Consider the following 19,450-nt stretch of genomic DNA (forward strand, 5'->3'; position numbering starts at 1 on the left):
TGGAAGTTGACATTTATTCTTTTTAACATGAGTTTTTCTGAAAGAAATATTCTGTAAATGAGTAGGAATGATCTCTGACAAAATGGGATGGACCTTCTGTGATATTATTAAGGTATATTGACATATACTAAGCAAGGAAGACAACTCCAACGGTTGAGCAATGGCCAGGCTTTGATAACAGAGCATACTGTTTCATTCTCAGGGACAGACTGCACCTCTTTAAATGTTTATGCTTTCTGAACATGCAAGACAAAAACTTGACATGAAAGAAATAAAAGAATGATGACATGTACTGAAACACCAGTGAAATTCATGAATATTGTTCAGTGAACAAGACAGACGAGCACAAACATGTAAGATTGAATGAACTTTGCTATTACTGTACCTCTTTGATTTCCTGTACATACATAACATTGGAGGAGGATTAGTCATTTCCAAGATAGGTGGATGAGACATTTGCAGTAGATGTATTGATGTGGAGTATGGTATGTAGACCACAGAAAAAAGTCGAAGTAGACACAATATACATATTTGGTACACAGAAAGAGAAAGAGAAAAAGTATGAGAGCTTATGTACACTAGCACTGAGTTAGATATAATATTGATGACAATGTTCTCCCATTTGATTTAAATTGATGTTAGATTGAAATATGAAAGTTGAAAGCTATCTAAGTTTGGCTTAAAAATATATGTTCTAAAAAATTGAAACAAATAAACCAAGCAATGGCACAGGAATTTTCATCATCATTTGGTATGATTTTAATAAGATAATTCAAAGGAACTGACAAATAATAGTTTTAAAGTTATTAGAACAGCCCTGTTAGAGGAAAACATCTCCAAAAACCGAGAACAAGCAACCTAGTGGCTGATAGAGCTCCACTTTGTTTTGTAGAGACTTACTATAGGTGACATATGTGTTGATGAAGAAGTTGGAAATCTTTGATAAGCTCATTTTAGGATAGCTGACAAAAATGGCAAAAATAGCTGCAAAAATTCACCATTGAAAATTTCTTCATAATTTGAACATATCATATTGAGATCATTCCAAGGAACAAATCTACCAAATATCAAAGGTATCAGACAATTAGTTTTTGAGAAACAAATATTTTGACAAAAAAATAATCATCCAAAAAATACAGAATTTCAGATTTCATCATTGTGTCACATGGGATTAATGTAAGCAATATTTGGTGATTCATCAAGCAGTAATATTTAAGAAAACAACTTATTATTGGCTTGGAGGTCTTTGGCTCTGTTTTCGTAAAAATCTGACTCACAGTTACTGTCATTTTCACAAAGTTTACACTTTTGCTGCTCATTATTTTTATTTATCATATTTTTTGCCAATGATAAGTTCATTCAAACAAATATCTAATTACAGTTTAACATGCACCGACACACAAAATACAAAAGTGTAATGTATGGCGGTTCTCAAGTTTTTGCAATTTGATACCCCACAACTTGTCAACTAGTTTACACGCCTATTAATTGCTGATTCAGAAATGGATACTAGATTTAGATACTGTACAATGATATTCAATTGGGCTGAAATCTCTCTGATCAAAATGTGTGTACAAAAATTTACAGCGTCAAAAACATAAAAGGTCATTGAATTTTCAAAGAATAAATGTTGTACTGAGAAGCTCTGGGACAAGTGATTAAGAAGTCCTGTCATCATGTTTCATCAGCATGGATACGCTAGGAAATAGGATGTAGCGCTTCCGACAGGCTGCGGAATATCACTCTGCTACCACTTACTTCCAAAAGTATTCATTCAACTTTATTCATGTTACTGATGGACTTATGAAAACAGACAACATAGACATTATTATAATTCCACTCATGGCTTTAATTGAAGATCAAATTAAAGCAGCAAACAAGAGAATTACATCAACGACATTTATTAGAGAAGCACAACAAGAACAAGTTATAAACAGCAATTTTGGAAGGAAACTGCTTTGCATTACAGTTGCCACATTCCATCTTTATATGAGAAGATTGTATTGCTTGTCATCCTGGGTCATTTTGATTACATTCAATGTATATTGCAGTATCAATAAAAGTATGGGTGGAAGCCATTCTAGCACATTAGGTGCCAGCCAATCAGGAATATAAAAAATAAATTGGGAAAAAACAATTGTTAACAGTCCAAAGTTTTTTGCTATGCATTAGTCTGGATTGCTTAGTGAGCCTTGCCTGGAAGTCAGTTGAGGCCCCGTCATTGTATGGTTGAAAGTCAGAGCTGAACAAAGGGCTGTGAGAGAGTATGCTGTGGTCGTTAATGTGCCTGCTCACTCAGTTTTGAAAGCATGACATCCACACTGCCAGATGCACTTTTACATTGCAAGGTTGCGATGGCAATGACAAACATTAATTTTCAGGAACTGAATTTGACAGGCAGTTGAAGTACCTAATTATTACAGAACCATGTCTAAAATGAACCATAGTGTGGTTTTTTGACTTTTTTCACATTTTGCTCACTGTTTCAGTTAAATTCTTAAAGACTGCATACTGAATAAAAGGACTCAACTTTCATACACAAAACAATTGCTCTAGCTTCCTATGTCCCTCACCTCTGCATCTTCATATGTATTCCAACCATCTGAATTGCTCTCAAACATTAATGTGGCTGCCCGAGTAACTGGTGGACGCCATCGCTGTGGTACTTCAGGGAAGCAAGTAAGTGCTACAAGTAAATCTAGAGCTGCCTTTCCCCTGTACGAAAACAAAAATTACACGTTTTAAAAATAGTGTCGAGTGCTCACATTTGATAGATGTGGTAGGTGAAATGCTTGTTGAACAAAAATGTGATATAAAAAGAGCATCTAGGATACTGTGCTCATACTTGATCAGATGAAGCATGTACAGTACCAATGGCTTTTGTTGTCATGATGTGTGTCCGATCCCATGATTATAGATCCTCTGTCTCCAAGCCAGATTTACAGTTTTTTTACGGATGGCTGTAGATAGTTTCAGGGTGTAATTTAATTGATAATGTCTTTGATTTTTGGGCATTTATTTGGTCCAGGTCATTCTGATATACATATATTTATTCAGTGAATCAATTCATTATTATTCATGGGTAATGTCTATGTCTCTGTTTTGTCAGTCAAGTTCATGTCATCATATTAAAATTACGTTTTTTATTAGCTCACATTTGGTTATACCAATGTGAGTTTATCGTATAGGCTGAAATCGATGGCGTCTGTATGTATGTGTGTATGTATGTATGTATGTAGTATGTATGTATGTATGTACAGTATGTCCGTCAACATCAAAAACATACAAACCGCTGCACGTTTCAGCTTGGTATTTGGTTTGTGGATGCATCCTGGGCTATAGATGGGATTTTGTTCAAATGAAATCTGCATTGCCAAAATTATGCAAATGAGCTTACAAAATGTGAAAATGGTTAAGAATTAATAACTTGATTGCTTTGAAAATTTGTGTGCAAGTACCTGAGGTGAACCTTATACAGTTTTATGAATATTGTGAAGATATCCTTAATTTTGTATTTTTGCTGAATTTTTTGTGATTTTTCTCCTTTTAAGTAAAAACACCAGCCCAATCGCTCTCAAATTTGGGTTGTCTCTTTGCAAGGTTGTTACTCTTCTAATTTGTCGAAATTATGACAAAATTGGGAAAATTACTATTTTTGAGCAATATTGTCATTTTTGGTCCAAAAATCTTAAACAGTATTTCTTTTTTAAACCCCTGGGCAGACAGCTTTCATATTTGGTACACAGACGTACAGAGATGACAACAGTTAGATATGTGGAAATTGTCCTGAAATATAAAATTTGTTTTTGTAAGACAATATTGTCATTTTTGGTCAAGAAAACTTGTTCTCAAAATTACTTGTTTGATAGCTTTGTAATTTGGTATAAAGTCCCTTGTTTGATAGCTTTGTAATTTGGTATAAAGCCCCAAAAGACCTTATTAGATAAATTTTTCTGCTCAAAGTGTTGGGAAACCCCCAAATTTGTATATTTTAGGTAATTTTCTCAGTTTGTGACCTTAAATGACCTACACCAACCCAGGATATGTTGTGAGACAATTTTGAAGGCTGTGAACATAATTTTGTGATACTTGGTATCAATTTGTAGGAAAATTTGATCAGAAAACAAAGCTGAGATGATTTTTTTCGTTTTGGACCAATTTTTGCAACTTTTCTATGTAAGACATACAAGAACTGATGAGAAATTTGGATCTAGGATAATTCCAGATGTTGTAATCATGGCCCACAGTGGAAGGCATTTCAACATCTGTAACTAACTTAAGTGCTGTTTACATTAGAATAATAACACTCATGGCATTAATTAAAATATCTCCAAGGTTGTAAATGTACTTCCTGTCATTGTCTTATGTAATACCAAGGGGTGGAAAATTTGATATTCAGGAGGGGGTAGGGTCTAGAAGATTGATGATGTAGCATTACTTTTTTACCAGATCCCTTGTACATTTTTTTACCCACTCTCCCACCTTTTCTTTTTATCAAGCCTTCACTGTCTGTCTTTTTGTTGTTGACATTTGCTTATGTATGTAGGATCTGCTTGTCCCATTGCTATAGAAGTTGATATGCATGTTCCTAAAGATGACCTCCAGTACCTAAGTTGGAGACCTTCTTTGCTTTTGTCATTCTTGTTTTTCCTGGTTTAAATATTTCTCGAATGGACCAATTCAAACCGAATGTGAGCACATAGTGTCCTTGACGGTATTTTTAATATTTCCATATGAGATGTTTTAGTACGTCACTGGTGCAACAAAAGTTAAAGTAGGCTACCTAATTCATAGAAGTCAAGGGGGTTGATTGAGCCATTACCGTACTCGTCCGTGTATAAGCCCCCTACTGATTTCAGAGGATTTTAGAAAATGCATTACATCCGTGTATAAGCCCCTACCCTAGTGTAACTCAAATACAGAAAGGTTAGGAGAGGATATTTGGTCATTTAACTTGGCAAAATTACTTTTAGATAATAAAGAAACCATTAAAAGATGTTAAAACAATGGGAAACTGGAGTTCCCTTGACAGCATCGTAAGGAAAATGACACGTTTTCCCAGTACTATCTTGATTCTTTGATCTTGCTCACCCCCGTCGCCTAAATAGAATAGTCTCACTCACGTCGGCCATTGTTCATTTTCATTCACAGCCACGATGTTTTCATGCTTGAAACATGCAGTTTCTTTTGTTTGAAGCAATTATCCTTTCATTTGTGAAGACTTTTCCTGGTGACTATTACAATTTTCACTGCTATGTTGTTGTTTTCACAAGATGTAGACAGTTTGATACTGGAATATTGAGTTGCCTTTCCGTGTAGGCAATGCATGCCTGTTCACATTACTGTTGATCAGCAGCATACATGACGTCTTTGTTTCAAGTTTGGGGGTTTTTTTTGACGCTGAATTTCACCAAAATGTCACTTCTGTATTCAGAGATTGTACAATCAGTTTCTTTGGATGTGTAAGTCGATTTTGAAAGCGATAGAAAGATCGAGTGGTGTTGAAAAAAATTGTGCATAAAATTAGCATAAATTATGCGTCCATGCCAGATAACATGGGGTTGCTCGAGTATAAGCCCCTCCCCTAATTTTACAGCTGTTTAGTGTTGCCGAACCGGGGGCTTATACTCGGACGAGTACGGTAAATACATAAAGACACTCACTTAGAAGTACTTACATGTACGGCACATATCCAAATTTTATCCATACTATACTAATAATTATCATATAATACATATCCTGGGAAGTGGATATCAAATTTTAAAGCTTGCTAACCAGGGTTTCTGACTTTCGAATTTTAGGCACATTTACATTTTGGTAGCACATTCATATACAGTGTTTTTGAGACTGACATATTCATTAACAGAAATTTACCTCTTCTCCAAATGACACACGTACACATACATCACTATGGCTGTAGGAAATGCGGTTTTCAAGTTTTTGGTGGAGATGGATATCAACACAGACATTCAAAAAGATAAGCGAACAGACAGATAGACGAACTATATGAAAAGCTGCTGCTGCCATAAAGTCAGTTTTCTAACGGGAGTTGCAGAGTGACTTGTGTCTGCAGGGCCCCTGACTGAGAAACAAATTTGTGACAAACCTTCATCCAATTACTATATACCAAACATGACATTATTCGTATAGTATAGTTCATTAAAATTTAAGATTTCTTCAACATTCTCTAAATATAAATGTATCGACTTTAAATCTTGAAGTTACTCATATTACCATACTTCCTGTACGTCAAACTTACTTATTGGCTGCAAGAGTAGACATCCTTATTGGAAATATTTCAGTTTCACGAAACATTAGAGCCAAAGTTTCAACAAGTAGAATTGTCAAGCTGGAAAAGATCAGATAAGATCAGCATTAGGACTTAGAATTTCAAACTAAGACTGACAATCGTCCATGCCACAGAAGTAACATTCTGTTGAATCCTAGGGAACAAAACAGATATTTCTCACTTTCTCCTTCCTATCATTGTGATCAGCCTGAAGCAAACATGTACTTTGCCTAGCATTTGGAACACTCTCACCTATAAACATCATGATGAAGTGAAGAAACAATGAGTGTTGAACAAGATCAGATATTACGAGACAATTGATCACCATCAATTAACTGACATCTAATGAGATAAATGAAAGATTAGCACCCATGATGTCAGTTATATTTTATTACGGGGGAGACCTGAAATAAACATGTATATGAAGAAAAGTTTTACTGGCTTGATAAACAGCCACAGGCCAAATTAGCCAGCTTCTTGTTAACTTTGACCATTTATTTATCAAGGCTGTTTCACCTTCTGTGAAATATGTCATCGTAATATCTCCATTTTGTTTCCATTTGTTTGATTTTTTTGAAAAATATATCTTTCAAAGTATTAAACAATAATGCAAGCATGAACAGATGTGTCATGTGCATGAAACCAGCGACAGCGTTTTAATTGACAGTGTTACCAAGATTGTTAGAGTACTGTCTGATTTACCCTGAGTGTTTACATTTTGGTTTGAAGAAACTAGAATTTGCATCACAATTGGAAGTGTCACAAATTTTCAAAATCCAAGACCAAGTATTTTCTAACTGTAAGATTTTTGACCGATATTTCCCAGTACATTCACATACATATAAGTCATGTGATCAACATGGCTTGAACAAACTTAGAGCTGCAATCAAGTAGGATTATTATAAATTCAAAGGTCTCAGTGAGGTAGTTTTGGCATTTACAATTTATTATCATTTCTGCAATTTTTACAGTTCATTTGCATATTTTAGAAGTCATGACATTAAGATTTCAGAAATTCCATCTATTATCTGAAGTACTAGTACTTGTAAACTCCAAATTTACGGTCATAAGTGCCACTGTTTTGGGAGGAAACTAGGTGGACAGTCAAAATGATATACACAAATACAGACATACACATTGTACAGACAGCCAGATGACAGACACCGGACAGCTATACTTGAGATAAAAGCCATTTAAATTCCCCCAGCAATGTATTTACAATGTGAATAGCATATACTTACTCCAACTCATCGGCTCTATGGTTTCTTCCAACTTCACTGTTGACATTGCACGGCGACTTAGGTAAATATCGACAAAGTTGTGAAACAATAAATAGAAACAGGCCTTCACTCTGAAATACAAAGGTAGATTTTTTAAGACTGATCAGAAATGATTTGGTTGCACATGAAAAGTTATGTCAAGGAAACTTGTATCTATTACCTTTACAAATAGATAAAAAAACTTCAAAAAACTGCTGCAATTAGAAGTTAAATGTATCTTAAAGAAAAGCAGACGTACACACAGCAAACACCATGAGTAAAGCAGTAATTTGTGATCTGGGCTTGAATACAATGAGCAGCACCGGGGTTCTTTGTAATCTCAGATTATGTAATATTAAAACTCAAAGGGGACAAACTTATAACAGATATAATGTTATAGCTAAAGGCAGAGAAAAATTCATAAATTCTAGGAAGCCTTTCTGTGAAATGGCAAAAATCTGTAGAAGTAGAAAAAAATATTCTTGAGCTACCGTTTGCAACATTTCATGTAGGTGTTCGCAATCTTTTTGCCCTGATACAATGCAATTTGTATTTGCTTCCCTTCTTTTCACTTTGCAGCTTCAATTTGATATACAACTCTTACGTAACTCTTGCCATCTATGTATATTTTCTTCATAGCAGAACTGATATTAGTATAAAGTACAAATTACTTGTACAGTTATATGAAATTGAGTGCAATTATTTTTTTTCTCTGAGACAACTGAAATTGAAAAATCATGGTAAAATGGGTACATAAAAAAATTCGTAATTATATTTACTATAGGTCTACAGAAGAAAAGTTAAGATCATTTTGAACGAACTGTCACTGATTCAAACGGGAAAGTAAACAGCGCAGTACTTTTAAGTACTGGTCTCAAACAGGAGTGTAGCATTTGTGAACATCCATAGGCATCCAAGTTTTCATCAGGCTTGATACTCAATCAAAGGCAGCCAGTCTGATGTTTATCCTCAACTACCGGTAATTAAGGTCTTAGAAATTGCCATTCTTGTACCAGATTCAACAGCTGATTGTGGAAAAGAAGTCGGCACAATTTAAGAAGGAAAGGTGTTGATTGGACATATTCAGCATCATCCCTAGAGCACACTGACTTGTGCTACTGTGTTTTTAAGTATATTAAAATGCAAGTAACCATTCAATCTGATTAAAATCAGATGTAGAGTACAGCGACGTCTTCTTGTGCGTATGCGGTAATCTCTCGCTGTCGCCTCTCACTACATCTGACCAACTCCCATAGCGGGTCGCGTTAAAATCTCGCGCACGGAAGCAGCCAATCAGATTGCACGTAACGCGACCCTTGTAAACATCTGATATAATCGTTATTCAATTCTGCAGCGTCAAGTACACAACACGACGCACTTCCAAATTTCGGTCTAGAAATTTGTGGCTGCTCGGCTGCCTTGTACACATTGTACTGTAGTGTATAAGTAACAGTAGAGCTGAGCAGCCAGAGGCGTTCACTGGGCGCTGCTCACTGTATGGGTATGTCTCAAAAGTAGCCCTGCGTAAGATGTTGTGTGTTCCCGGTGTATCTACGGCCTGAGCTCCCCACCACAGCCGTGCTGACTGTGCTGATAGGCGCTAGGCGGAATACACAGCGACCGCGGTTACTTTCGGCCGAAATCTGATGTATGCCTACCCAAGTCACTCAATCGCTTACTCACAGATTGCAAAAAAAATACATACATACATACATACAGACTGACGACGGACGCCGGACGGATACCCATCCCAATAGCTTCTATAGACTATAGTCTATAGTAGCTAAAAAATTGATATAAATCAGAGAGGTCGGCCAGTTGCAAGCTCAGCCAGTGCCGACCAACTCGGCCAGTGGGAGAGGTCGGCCACTAATACATATGATCATAATATGATGATTGCGTACATTTTCTCTTCACAGTCAACAGATCCTTTTATACGTATGCCAATTTTAGTTTTTTTATGTTATTTTGTTGAACATTCAGAAAACAATGAGAAGACGCTCCACTCTGAAAAACACGTCGGGCTCGGCGTTTCTGCAGATCGCGAGTAGGGCGCGGGCGTACGATCAAGAGGTACAAATTGGCAGTAACAAAAAGAATGAATTAATCGTTGGATGAACAACGTTTTATTATGTTATGGTTTGACGGTAGTAAATCATAAGTTTACAGGTTTTTTAATGGAAAGGAAATAAAGATGTACCACACAGTGCGGCTGATTTCATCTTGTAGTTAGCGTTGTTGAAGCAAGACGTAACTTCATGGTGGAAGTTTGCAAATATCACACTCATGAATGACATTGACATCGCTTTCACATAACTTTGGCGAGACCTAGAAAATAGATATACACTGTAGTCTCATCACTGATCATATAACCATACTCCTACCGGCCGAGTTCGCCTACTGGCTGACTTCTCCGGCCGAGCTCGCAACTCGCCGAGTTCTCCCATGACGGGGCCGAGCTCGCAACTGGCCGACCTCTCTTCTATTCAAAAATTTGCTCTCGTCCCAAACCGTTTGTAATAGTTTACCAGCGATTCACGGTCGGTCAGGTGTCCAGGAACCGGCCATATCTTACAAGAACGTATCTAATGGCGTTATCTAATGAGTTACTCGGCCGAAAGTAGTTAGAAAAGGTAGCTTTTCATGCGCGGTCCAAATCAGGACCGATATTAAACTCGCCATGTATTCCTGTCTGCAGGGCTATAATGGGAGGCCATATTACTTTAACACACAGCATCGTATGCTGGGCTGGTCTCAAAGTCTGTCCGCATGATTTCCGTTTGCACAGTTATTAATACAAGGCCTGTTTCAACTTTAAAATTACAGACACGCGATTTTAAAATTCGCCGTGCGCCTTTGTTTACAACTGGGCGAGTAGCTCGGTTACACACTTATAATTTTCGTGCGTCTTCATAGTGCATATGCATGCTTGCGAGTCATACCATTTCTTCTCTGTAAGGCGCCTTCTGATAGGTCGGCTGTTTTGGCCAGAGCGCGAGATTTGAACGCGACCTTCTATGGGAGTTGGTCAGATGTAGTGAGAGGCGACAGCGAGAGAATACCGCGTACACACAAGAAGACGTCGCAGTACTCTACATCTGATTTTAATCAGATTGGTAACCATTAAGCTTATCAATACAATAACTAAAAGTTTTGTACACTTACCCTCCAAAACAATTTTTTAAGAACAAAATGTTGTTCAGTAGCAATAAAAAGTTCCTGTACTTTATCAAAGACATGTTCCATTGTATTGCTAGGCTCCATTATTTCATGATGTAACTGGTTGAACAGAAGTTCTAGCTGGTCCCTGCAAAGAATCAATGGCAAAATATTGGCTGAGGATTGCAATTTTTCCCATGTGATGTAAATTTTCACATACATGCATGAAAGTCTCAACAACTACCTGCATGTAACTTCAGTAAATTCTTGATGGAATGGTTCTACTTCGGAATAAAAAGGACGCGTGGGTTCTACAGACTCAGTACGCCCAAATAATCACGTGATGCCGGTACAAACAAGCCCACATGTGTACTAACACGCATGGAAACACGCGTACATCTAAGCGCGTTTACGCACATGGCTTTGTTTGTACCGTGGTCGATTCGAATTCCGGGTTTGGCCTATTCAAACTCTCAAGGTACGGCACCCATTCACCGCTAGCAAAGACATTACATTCAAAACTGCTTGGCTAAATCCCAACCCTAAATAAAGATAATTGGTTCAATAACTGAGCTATAACTGAGCTAACGTTGTAAAAATTTTTCTGACTGCAACCTCTCCAAAGGCTGAAGAATTCATGAAGCACCTGCATAAACTCTCTCTGTCACGCATCACTCAAAACTTTTATCAAGTGATCAATACATTGCTGAAAGTCAACAGAAGAAAACAGACAATGTTGGAAAATAAATCTATCTGACAGTAGTGCTAATAATTATAAGTAAATGTCAATGACACTGTGCTCCAATTTAGCCAGATCACAAACAAGTTCAACATTAAATGAAAGCTATCACACTAGTAGAAGTTTCAACAATGATAGTGAAGACATATTGGCTAAAAATGGGCAAAAAAGGTTGTTACCTGTTGCAGTAGCTGAGATGAAAGTAGGTTAAAGGTCATTTAACGTAACAAAGCAATTTGGGAAGACATTTTGATCCCATACTGGTCTGTATGTTAGAGAAACCAAACTTTCTGCCATTTGGTTTATAGCTAGAATTAAATATTTGCATAATTCATAAGGTGAGAAAATCATCAAGAGTATTCTAGAGATGCCTTACACCACTTAATGTGAGAGCACCAGTGTTTTTTACCGGTTTTTCTCACAATGTCCCCCTTTGCTTGAGTGGGGGTTCCTTGGTTCTGATTGAGGGGGACTGTAACAAATTATGTAAATTTCAATCATGGTTATAGTAAATTCAAGGTACAGAATGGATCAAATATTTAATTTAACTCAGTCCCCAGATTCTTGCACTTTTCCTTAGATGTTAAATATATTACAGGAGTCCACACAAATCATCTACACTTCATTCGTACCAGTTCAAACACAGTTTTAAAATCTTGGGGCAAACTCCAGTTGATAGTCTTTCATCTTTAGCAATTCTGCAAAGTGGAGGCTACTATCACTTTACTCTGCCTTGGCAGACAGTCGGTAAAGGTTGATATCCACCTTAGTTGACACTTTCTTCAAATTATTTTTGCACAATTAAAATGAGGTTACACATCCTGTTCCTTCATGTAATGCATTTCGAAAATTACAGAAATTGTGTCTGTTTTGAAATATTCCGGTTCACGCATGACTTTTGACAAAAACAGTGCATTTTGAAGTTTTTTTCCAAAAATCAGACAGACATTGAAGAATATACCTCTCATACAGATTCTTTTTGTCTTAGACCCTGCGGTAAAATGGGAGCAAAACTTTGCTATGATGCCTTGCTATGTTAGCCACTCGGCCTAATTGATATGCATGTTCTCCATAGTACATTCTTTTCATGTCAAGTTTGAAAGAATGCCAGTCAGCATGAAGACAGCAATAACACCACATTGATTGACAGATTGATGGTGGTCTATCAATTCACTGTACGCTACCTACACAGGCATGAAAATATACCCTCTATCATATATGGCATTGTCATTGTGTCAGTCATGTCTCTATTTCAATGGAAAGTCTCTAGAAATCTCAACCACTGAACTCTTTGCATATTCCAAAGAGTAATATGTGCTTACCGTGAAATCTTCTTGTTGTTTTTCACACCATACTTTTCAGGGCACTCTTCCCTTTGAGCAAATGTTGCTCTCTGGATAATAATAAACAGAAAATATATTGAACTTTAAACTTTGAAATACAATAGCGCATGTGTTTTTTTAAAATAATGATCCCTGTGCTTCAATTTTGATGATACGATATTGGATGCTGCTGAACTTATTGAAAATCAAGTACACTCAATGTCACACTGGTGAAGTTTAATAGAATGTTCCTTGCTGTAGGAAATTCATGTACCTAACTATAGATGTTTAGCTTAAATTTGCCAGAACTGAACTCAATATGCTTCCATGCCTTTGAAAAGTTTAATGAATGCCAATGGGGCATTCACTATCATAACATTGACAATCATTTAGTGATATAGTGTTCACGACACTTCACTCCCATTTTCATAATACAGTATCATATAGGGCTCAGCCCTTGGTATCCCGTCACAGGTTACAATTAGAAATTTTATTTCCATCTGAACATGCAAAGTTGACGCTTACATGGTCAATAATAGTATTGATTCATGATAGGAAAGAATAAAATAGAAATAATTGTTACTTGCTGTATATGTTAGTAGTACCTACATGTAGTAGTACACAATAAATTCAAACGCACAATTCACTTGGTCACCCACTTATGTGCACAGTTAACAAAAGCTTTGTCAGACCAGGGCAGGATAGATGTTCTGTTTAATTTGTCAAGAAGTTGGACAAAATGGCAATTTTTGTACATAACATTTTGCATTTACCATAATAACAACCCACCCTATTCAATAAGGGACTTCTTACGCTGTCATTATCGTTGCCATAGCAACTGTACTGCCCAACGTCCAGTATGGCAAGCTAAAAAACCTTTCTGTATGAAACCTGGCAATTTGCAAATAGTTATTGACACAAAGGGTGCTTTTAATACAAGAGGCCGCTGTGCCAATTGTGGCATTTTAATACATGTAAAAGTCATGAGAAAACTACAATATTAATAATTTGTCCTTTAAATAAATATGTATCATACCACTTCTCATGGATTGTCTGAATTTTTTCGCAAATCAATCAATCAATTTTGGCTGCTTTTCTGAAAGTTCTGTACACAAGAAATTAGAGAGTTGATTGTTAAACTGATGTTACAAACAATAAAACAACTATTTCTGTACTATTTCATTTCATGAAAACTCCATGAATCTTCAACCTTCATATGTTCTAATATTTCCATCTTTCTATATCAAACCAGACCTTGTTTAAAATGTAGGGCATTTTGCCATATTTGGCGGTGGCCATATTAAGGAGCAAACTATGGAACAACTTTTCATGTGCTCCCTCCTTTAGATATTCTACCCACTTGTATTATCTGTCACCTGATATTGAAAATGCAAAGTTTTGCCAGTATGTGAGCCCTTATAGCAACTCAATAGATAATTGGTATGTTTGGAATTTTTGAACTAACAGAACAAGAGAGAAAAGAATTAAAGCAATTTAAATGTAATGTACTCTGAAAAGATCACAAAAGTAGGGAAACATCTTTTAAAAATTGTACAAATCAATGACAGTGATATGGCTCAAGCAGGGTTAAAAACACCTTTGTGCATGCTGCACTATCCTTGTTCATGCTTTTTTTGATGTGGGTAGATTGCCAGATCAATGAATCTACTCAATATTTCATGGACACAGCTGAATAATTTATATCGATATTCACACACAAACTTCAATCATGAAATTTCAATTACACCATAATATTTCATCCCACTTATACAAGCCTGCATATCAACCCACAAATTTTACAGATTAGAAGTAGTTTAACTCCTACAACTAATACAATTACACACCACGACACATATACAAGTGACCACAGTAATTCACAATGGGTATTCTGCCAACACTGGAATACCAACACACTATATAGAACAAAAAGTATACATTTCACATGAAATACTTACTATGATATAATTATTCCAAGCACTTCTCAAATGCATCATGAATGGTGATGTTAATTTTAGAATGTAAATATGCAGTTCAGCATTTCTAGAGTCTGCATCTCCAAACAGTAAATCATCTGATGTCATGCGTTCATCAGTTTGGATAACCTCACCATTACTAAGATCAACCATTGTTTTTATGTAGTCTTGCTGTGTTGGCACTGAAACATTCTTTCCTTTCTTCTTTTTCTTACTACGTTCATTAGAGATATCTTGATGTCGCTCACTTCGTGGGGTCACAAGCTCCCCAGTATCATTCACACTTAGCTTAAATGGTTTTGACTTTCTCCTGTCAAGTGATGTGATACCAGGTTCTGTCTCATTTGGATCAGGTAAATTTCGAAATGTTGATGGTACATCAAATGCTCCTGAGCTGGGGTTTTGTAACGTGGAAGCAACACTACTGGTATAAGATCTTGCAGTGTCCAAAGACGGATATTCACCTGGATTGTCATCTGGTCTAACAGGAAGTGGTCTGCATGGCTGAAGCTGCTGTGCAAGGTCTCTTGAAAATTGTATATGAGATCGAAGCTGTTCTTGTATATCAACATCAGGATGAGAAAATGACATTTTCTTTAGTTGTTCAGTGGGAAGTGATATGGACAGTCTGTCTTCATCAACAAAAGCACTGTCTGCATGCAGTTTCCGTAACTCTGTTTCATTAAGGCTATAAAGCAGAGCATCACCTGCAATTCTCCGTAGTGGTTGTTCATGAATTAAAGTATGAGAAGTACTTAGATCGGTTGGAGCATCTGGAGAAGAATCAGGCCTGGGTGTACATATACTTTCTTTGTCTGCAATCTTTTTCCTGTTTTCTTTCTCTCGACTTTTCTTTTTTGATTTGGTGACTGCTGTTGAGTACATCACAGATATATGTTGAGTGTTCTCTCGCTCTTCTCCAATCAGGAACTCTGGAAAATCATTTACCTGAAATAATAATAATCAAATAAAGACTCACAAAAAAAATAGAATAATTTGAATCATAGTATTACATGTAAACATTAAATTTTAGATCAATAATGCTTTCTGAATGTAAATTTAACACAAAGAAACAACACAGATAGGGGTTTGTCCAAAATCTGGTGCAACGGCACACTTAGGCATTGTAATGGCCTCTCCCATGAAGTCAAATTTAACAGATTTGAATTACCTCAAGAGAGGACATTTAATGGTTCCCAGACACTTTCCACCAAAACCACTTCGTACCATACCATCTCGTCCCATACCATTTCGCACCAAAACCACTTCGCACCTAAACAACCTCATACCAAAACCTCTTCGCCCCAAAAAAGTCACATTACCCTTTCGCCATTTCGCCCCTAAAACAACATCACTTCGCCAAAACTTATCACCAACCAGTAAGCTTAAAGCTAAAAATAACCACCACTGCCATTCATCAAAGTTTTCATCACCTTTCTATCATCCCCAGACTGAAATCTTGAAAGTGTACACATTTCGAGAAAATTACATCATGCAATTCCGCGCATGGCACCTGAGTTGTAGCATTTAGTAGTTTGCGTTTTTCTTTTTTTTAATATACGGTGGTTTCATGCAAGAATAAATGGTTAGTGGTAGCCAAAATATCCTGATACATTAATGCTTCCAAGTTGCACGTAAATGCAGTTATTTAGCATCATTGTTTTAGGACGAGTTGGTAGCATTATGGTACCATACTTTGGGCTAAGTGGTTTTAGTACGAGGTGGTACTTGGGGTGAAGTGGCGTTGGACGAGTTAGTACTTGGGACAAGGCGGTGTTGGTACAAATGGTTTGGGGACGAAGTTGTGTTGGGGGAACTGGTTTTGGTACAAGGTGTCTGGACCCCCATTTGATTACCCAGGATAGGCATACTGCCACAGCGGGGGGAGACAAGGTGTCATAGAAGCCTGGACGGTGGCACAGGATCCCTCGCGGGGTCTCGCTTGAACGTTGGGCAACATGGTACAAGGTACCCAACAGACCCATGACAGTAACCCCACACAATCAAGCTTTAGTCATCCAAATGTACAAAAGAAGACAATTCTCTAATATACATCTTCTGAGCTGCTATCACTGCTGTGTTTTGTGGACTGTCACTGCACAGTGACATGCTTTTATGTTTCTTTTTCGTAATGTTCGAGGGTTGGTGGGCTATGTGAACTTGAGCATGGTGGGAGCTGAAATGGCTGAAACATGACGTTGGCAGGATAGATATGAGAGCAGATGGCAACTCACAGCAGATGACACAAGTAAATTTGACAGTGATAATGAGTGAGGGCCAAGTACTACACAGGTGTGGTAATGTTAAGTGCATGATTAAAGTGTTACATCACAGCTAAAGCAGCAGTGAAATGGCCTGCAAGAGTCAGTGCATGGTTTTTGTGTAGGCCTCGGTCTCCATACCCTTGTTGCTCTGCATTAACCATGATTATAGCAAAGCCATATAAATCATAAAAAAATTCTTACAAGAACCTACCTATGAGTTGGGTTAGCATGTCTAGAAAACAGGTTTCCATTTGTGGTTATTTATTGACATGAGATGATCAAACTACATGAAAATATTATATCCTACACATACTTGGGTACAAGTGTACATGAAATTGTTAGTCCCCAACAAACGAAAAAAATTACTTGATAAAAATGTCTTCAATAATTTACCATGACACTAAAATGAGGCAAAATATTGAAATGGCACTGTTAAAACTAGTAAAATTACCAATGGTAAAGGTCCAAATGCCCAATTTACATAAGATTATACTTGCAGTGACAAGGGGTAACTTTGACCAAAGATGATAGAAATATACCCTCAAAAATACAATACTGAAGATTTCCTACAAATTTCAACAAATGAAAGTAAAGGTCACTCCTGGGCATCTCCATTGCAATATCAAAGCAATTACATCAGCCATTGAAAATCTTTTGACCAAAAAATGAAATATTCTAAACAATACAATATTGCACAATAGGGCCGTTCACAGTTTACATCACTGTTCTCTCATTAATATGCAAAAATAAATATTTGTCCGCATTTTTAGATTACGCTTTTGAAAATTACGCATGCAAGAACGACGAAAATACATCTCAGTGGGCGACTGCTAGTGTAACAGTGAATACTAATAAACATATTCACGACTCAGAGTACAAGCTGCAAAAACAGTCACGCATGCAACATTGATAAAATTTGTCCGCATTTCAAGCTGCGTGTCCGATGTCGCGCGCGTACAGCTATATTTAGTAACAAACCTGTAACCGTGAACAGCGCTCAGCTTACTTTGGACGAATTTAAACTGGATTATCCCTGGGGACCTTTACACAAAATGTCAAATTCGAATAAAAAAGGATCAGTGGATTTGTAGACAAATATCCATGTAAAAATACAACATTGCAGCTTTCATCATAATTTGGAAAATATTTAATGAGGTCATCCCAGGCCCAAGGCATCTCCAGACCAAATACAGAAGCAGTCACACAAGCAGTTTTTGGAAACGAACCTTGACATGGAAAAGTTTATGGACGAAGACAAACAGACAACGGAAACAGAAATGGTCCTGTACGTCTACACTCAGTACTTACATACTGTGCATTTTCATCGCTTGTGGATCATTATAGTAGTCTCACCACGACTAAAATCCAAATTAAGAATGTGATCATGTTTTTACAAACATGGTTTGTATGGGGAGTTGGAGCCCTCAATACAACACCATGTTACAATTATTTTGACGTAATACGTACCATCTCGATAGAAATCACATTCGCCAGTGGTACCGCATCCTCCTGCTTAATACTCTTTGGGGGATTCTCTGTGATGTATATACATTCATCGCTCAGTATAACATGCTTGAAAGCTTTCTTTTCCTTTTCCGAGTTGATGATGCACTCCTCGTACGCTCGGATCCGCTCATACACACTGGGAGGTAGTTTTTTCTTGATAAACGTGTCGAGCTTCGGATTTCGCCTGCAAAGCGCCTCAATTCCATTCCGCGCCATGCATTGGATTATTTACATATAAAACCGAATTGATATCGTTGGCTAGAGGTTACCATGCACGACGTCTGTATACTGAAGGAGTTACATTAGAATTACTGTTGTTTAGTTCGGAGAGGAACCTGTTTGAAATATTTACTATGGTTCCAGTGACGTATTTGCAATAAGCCAATCATTGCTCGGAAACCTGCACAGGTAAGCCAGAAGACTGACCCCTGTGACCCCATCATGACTTAGTACCTAAGTGTGAGGCAGTATGGGTAAATAATCAGCGGACTGGACATGTGCGGATAGCGATGTACGTGTCACGACTTTGCCATTGCCGTTTTCTAGATGGCTACTTGTGTGCAGTAACCGAGCTTACACGAACCTTCGTACATACTTTCAAGAGTCAGATAATTCATTTTCATTTTTTGCGTCGCGTTTGTCCGATGTTTGCATCATTTCTGCGACAAACAGCCGACAAACACCACAGTATCAGTACCACAGGCGCTCCTTAGCTGGGTAGTCTGCTAAGTAGATCGATTTTCAGATCGATCTATTGATCCCGTAGTCGATATGCCCGCCACTGCAATATACCCAGCTAAGGAGCGCCTGTGATCAGTACAGCCTCCCACAGGTGCCTGGAGCAGTGGAATTGCCGGGTCCTACTAATTACTGCCCGTGACTGCCCGTAGCTGCCCGAGGACTGCCCGAGGAGTAAGTAGGCCAAATTTCGCCCAATAT

The 19,450-nt window shown here is 37.4% G+C and overlaps 1 protein-coding gene across 2 annotated transcripts in view; it reads right to left on the reverse strand.

Annotated features, from left to right (window-relative positions):
• The window catches only part of LOC139134530 (uncharacterized protein C12orf56-like), a 35,929-nt gene extending 17,060 nt beyond the window's left edge, over positions 1-18,869 (reverse strand). The window contains exons 1-8 of one of the 2 annotated variants that reach the window (XM_070701395.1): positions 18,473-18,869; positions 14,724-15,689; positions 12,769-12,839; positions 10,714-10,855; positions 7,531-7,640; positions 6,260-6,349; positions 2,574-2,715; positions 386-397 (exon numbers count right to left, since the gene is read on the reverse strand). In XM_070701395.1, the coding sequence (XP_070557496.1) occupies positions 386-397; positions 2,574-2,715; positions 6,260-6,349; positions 7,531-7,640; positions 10,714-10,855; positions 12,769-12,839; positions 14,724-15,689; positions 18,473-18,727 (1,788 nt within the window). In that variant the 5' untranslated portion in view covers positions 18,728-18,869. The remainder of the gene's footprint in view (positions 1-385; positions 398-2,573; positions 2,716-6,259; positions 6,350-7,530; positions 7,641-10,713; positions 10,856-12,768; positions 12,840-14,723; positions 15,690-18,472) is intronic. The other variant, XM_070701396.1, reaches the window with a different exon arrangement.
• Between the last annotated feature and the right edge of the window lie 581 nt (positions 18,870-19,450).

The sequence above is a fragment of the Ptychodera flava genome, chromosome 6, assembly GCF_041260155.1.
Source record: "Ptychodera flava strain L36383 chromosome 6, AS_Pfla_20210202, whole genome shotgun sequence".
Lineage (NCBI taxonomy): Eukaryota > Metazoa > Hemichordata > Enteropneusta > Ptychoderidae > Ptychodera > Ptychodera flava.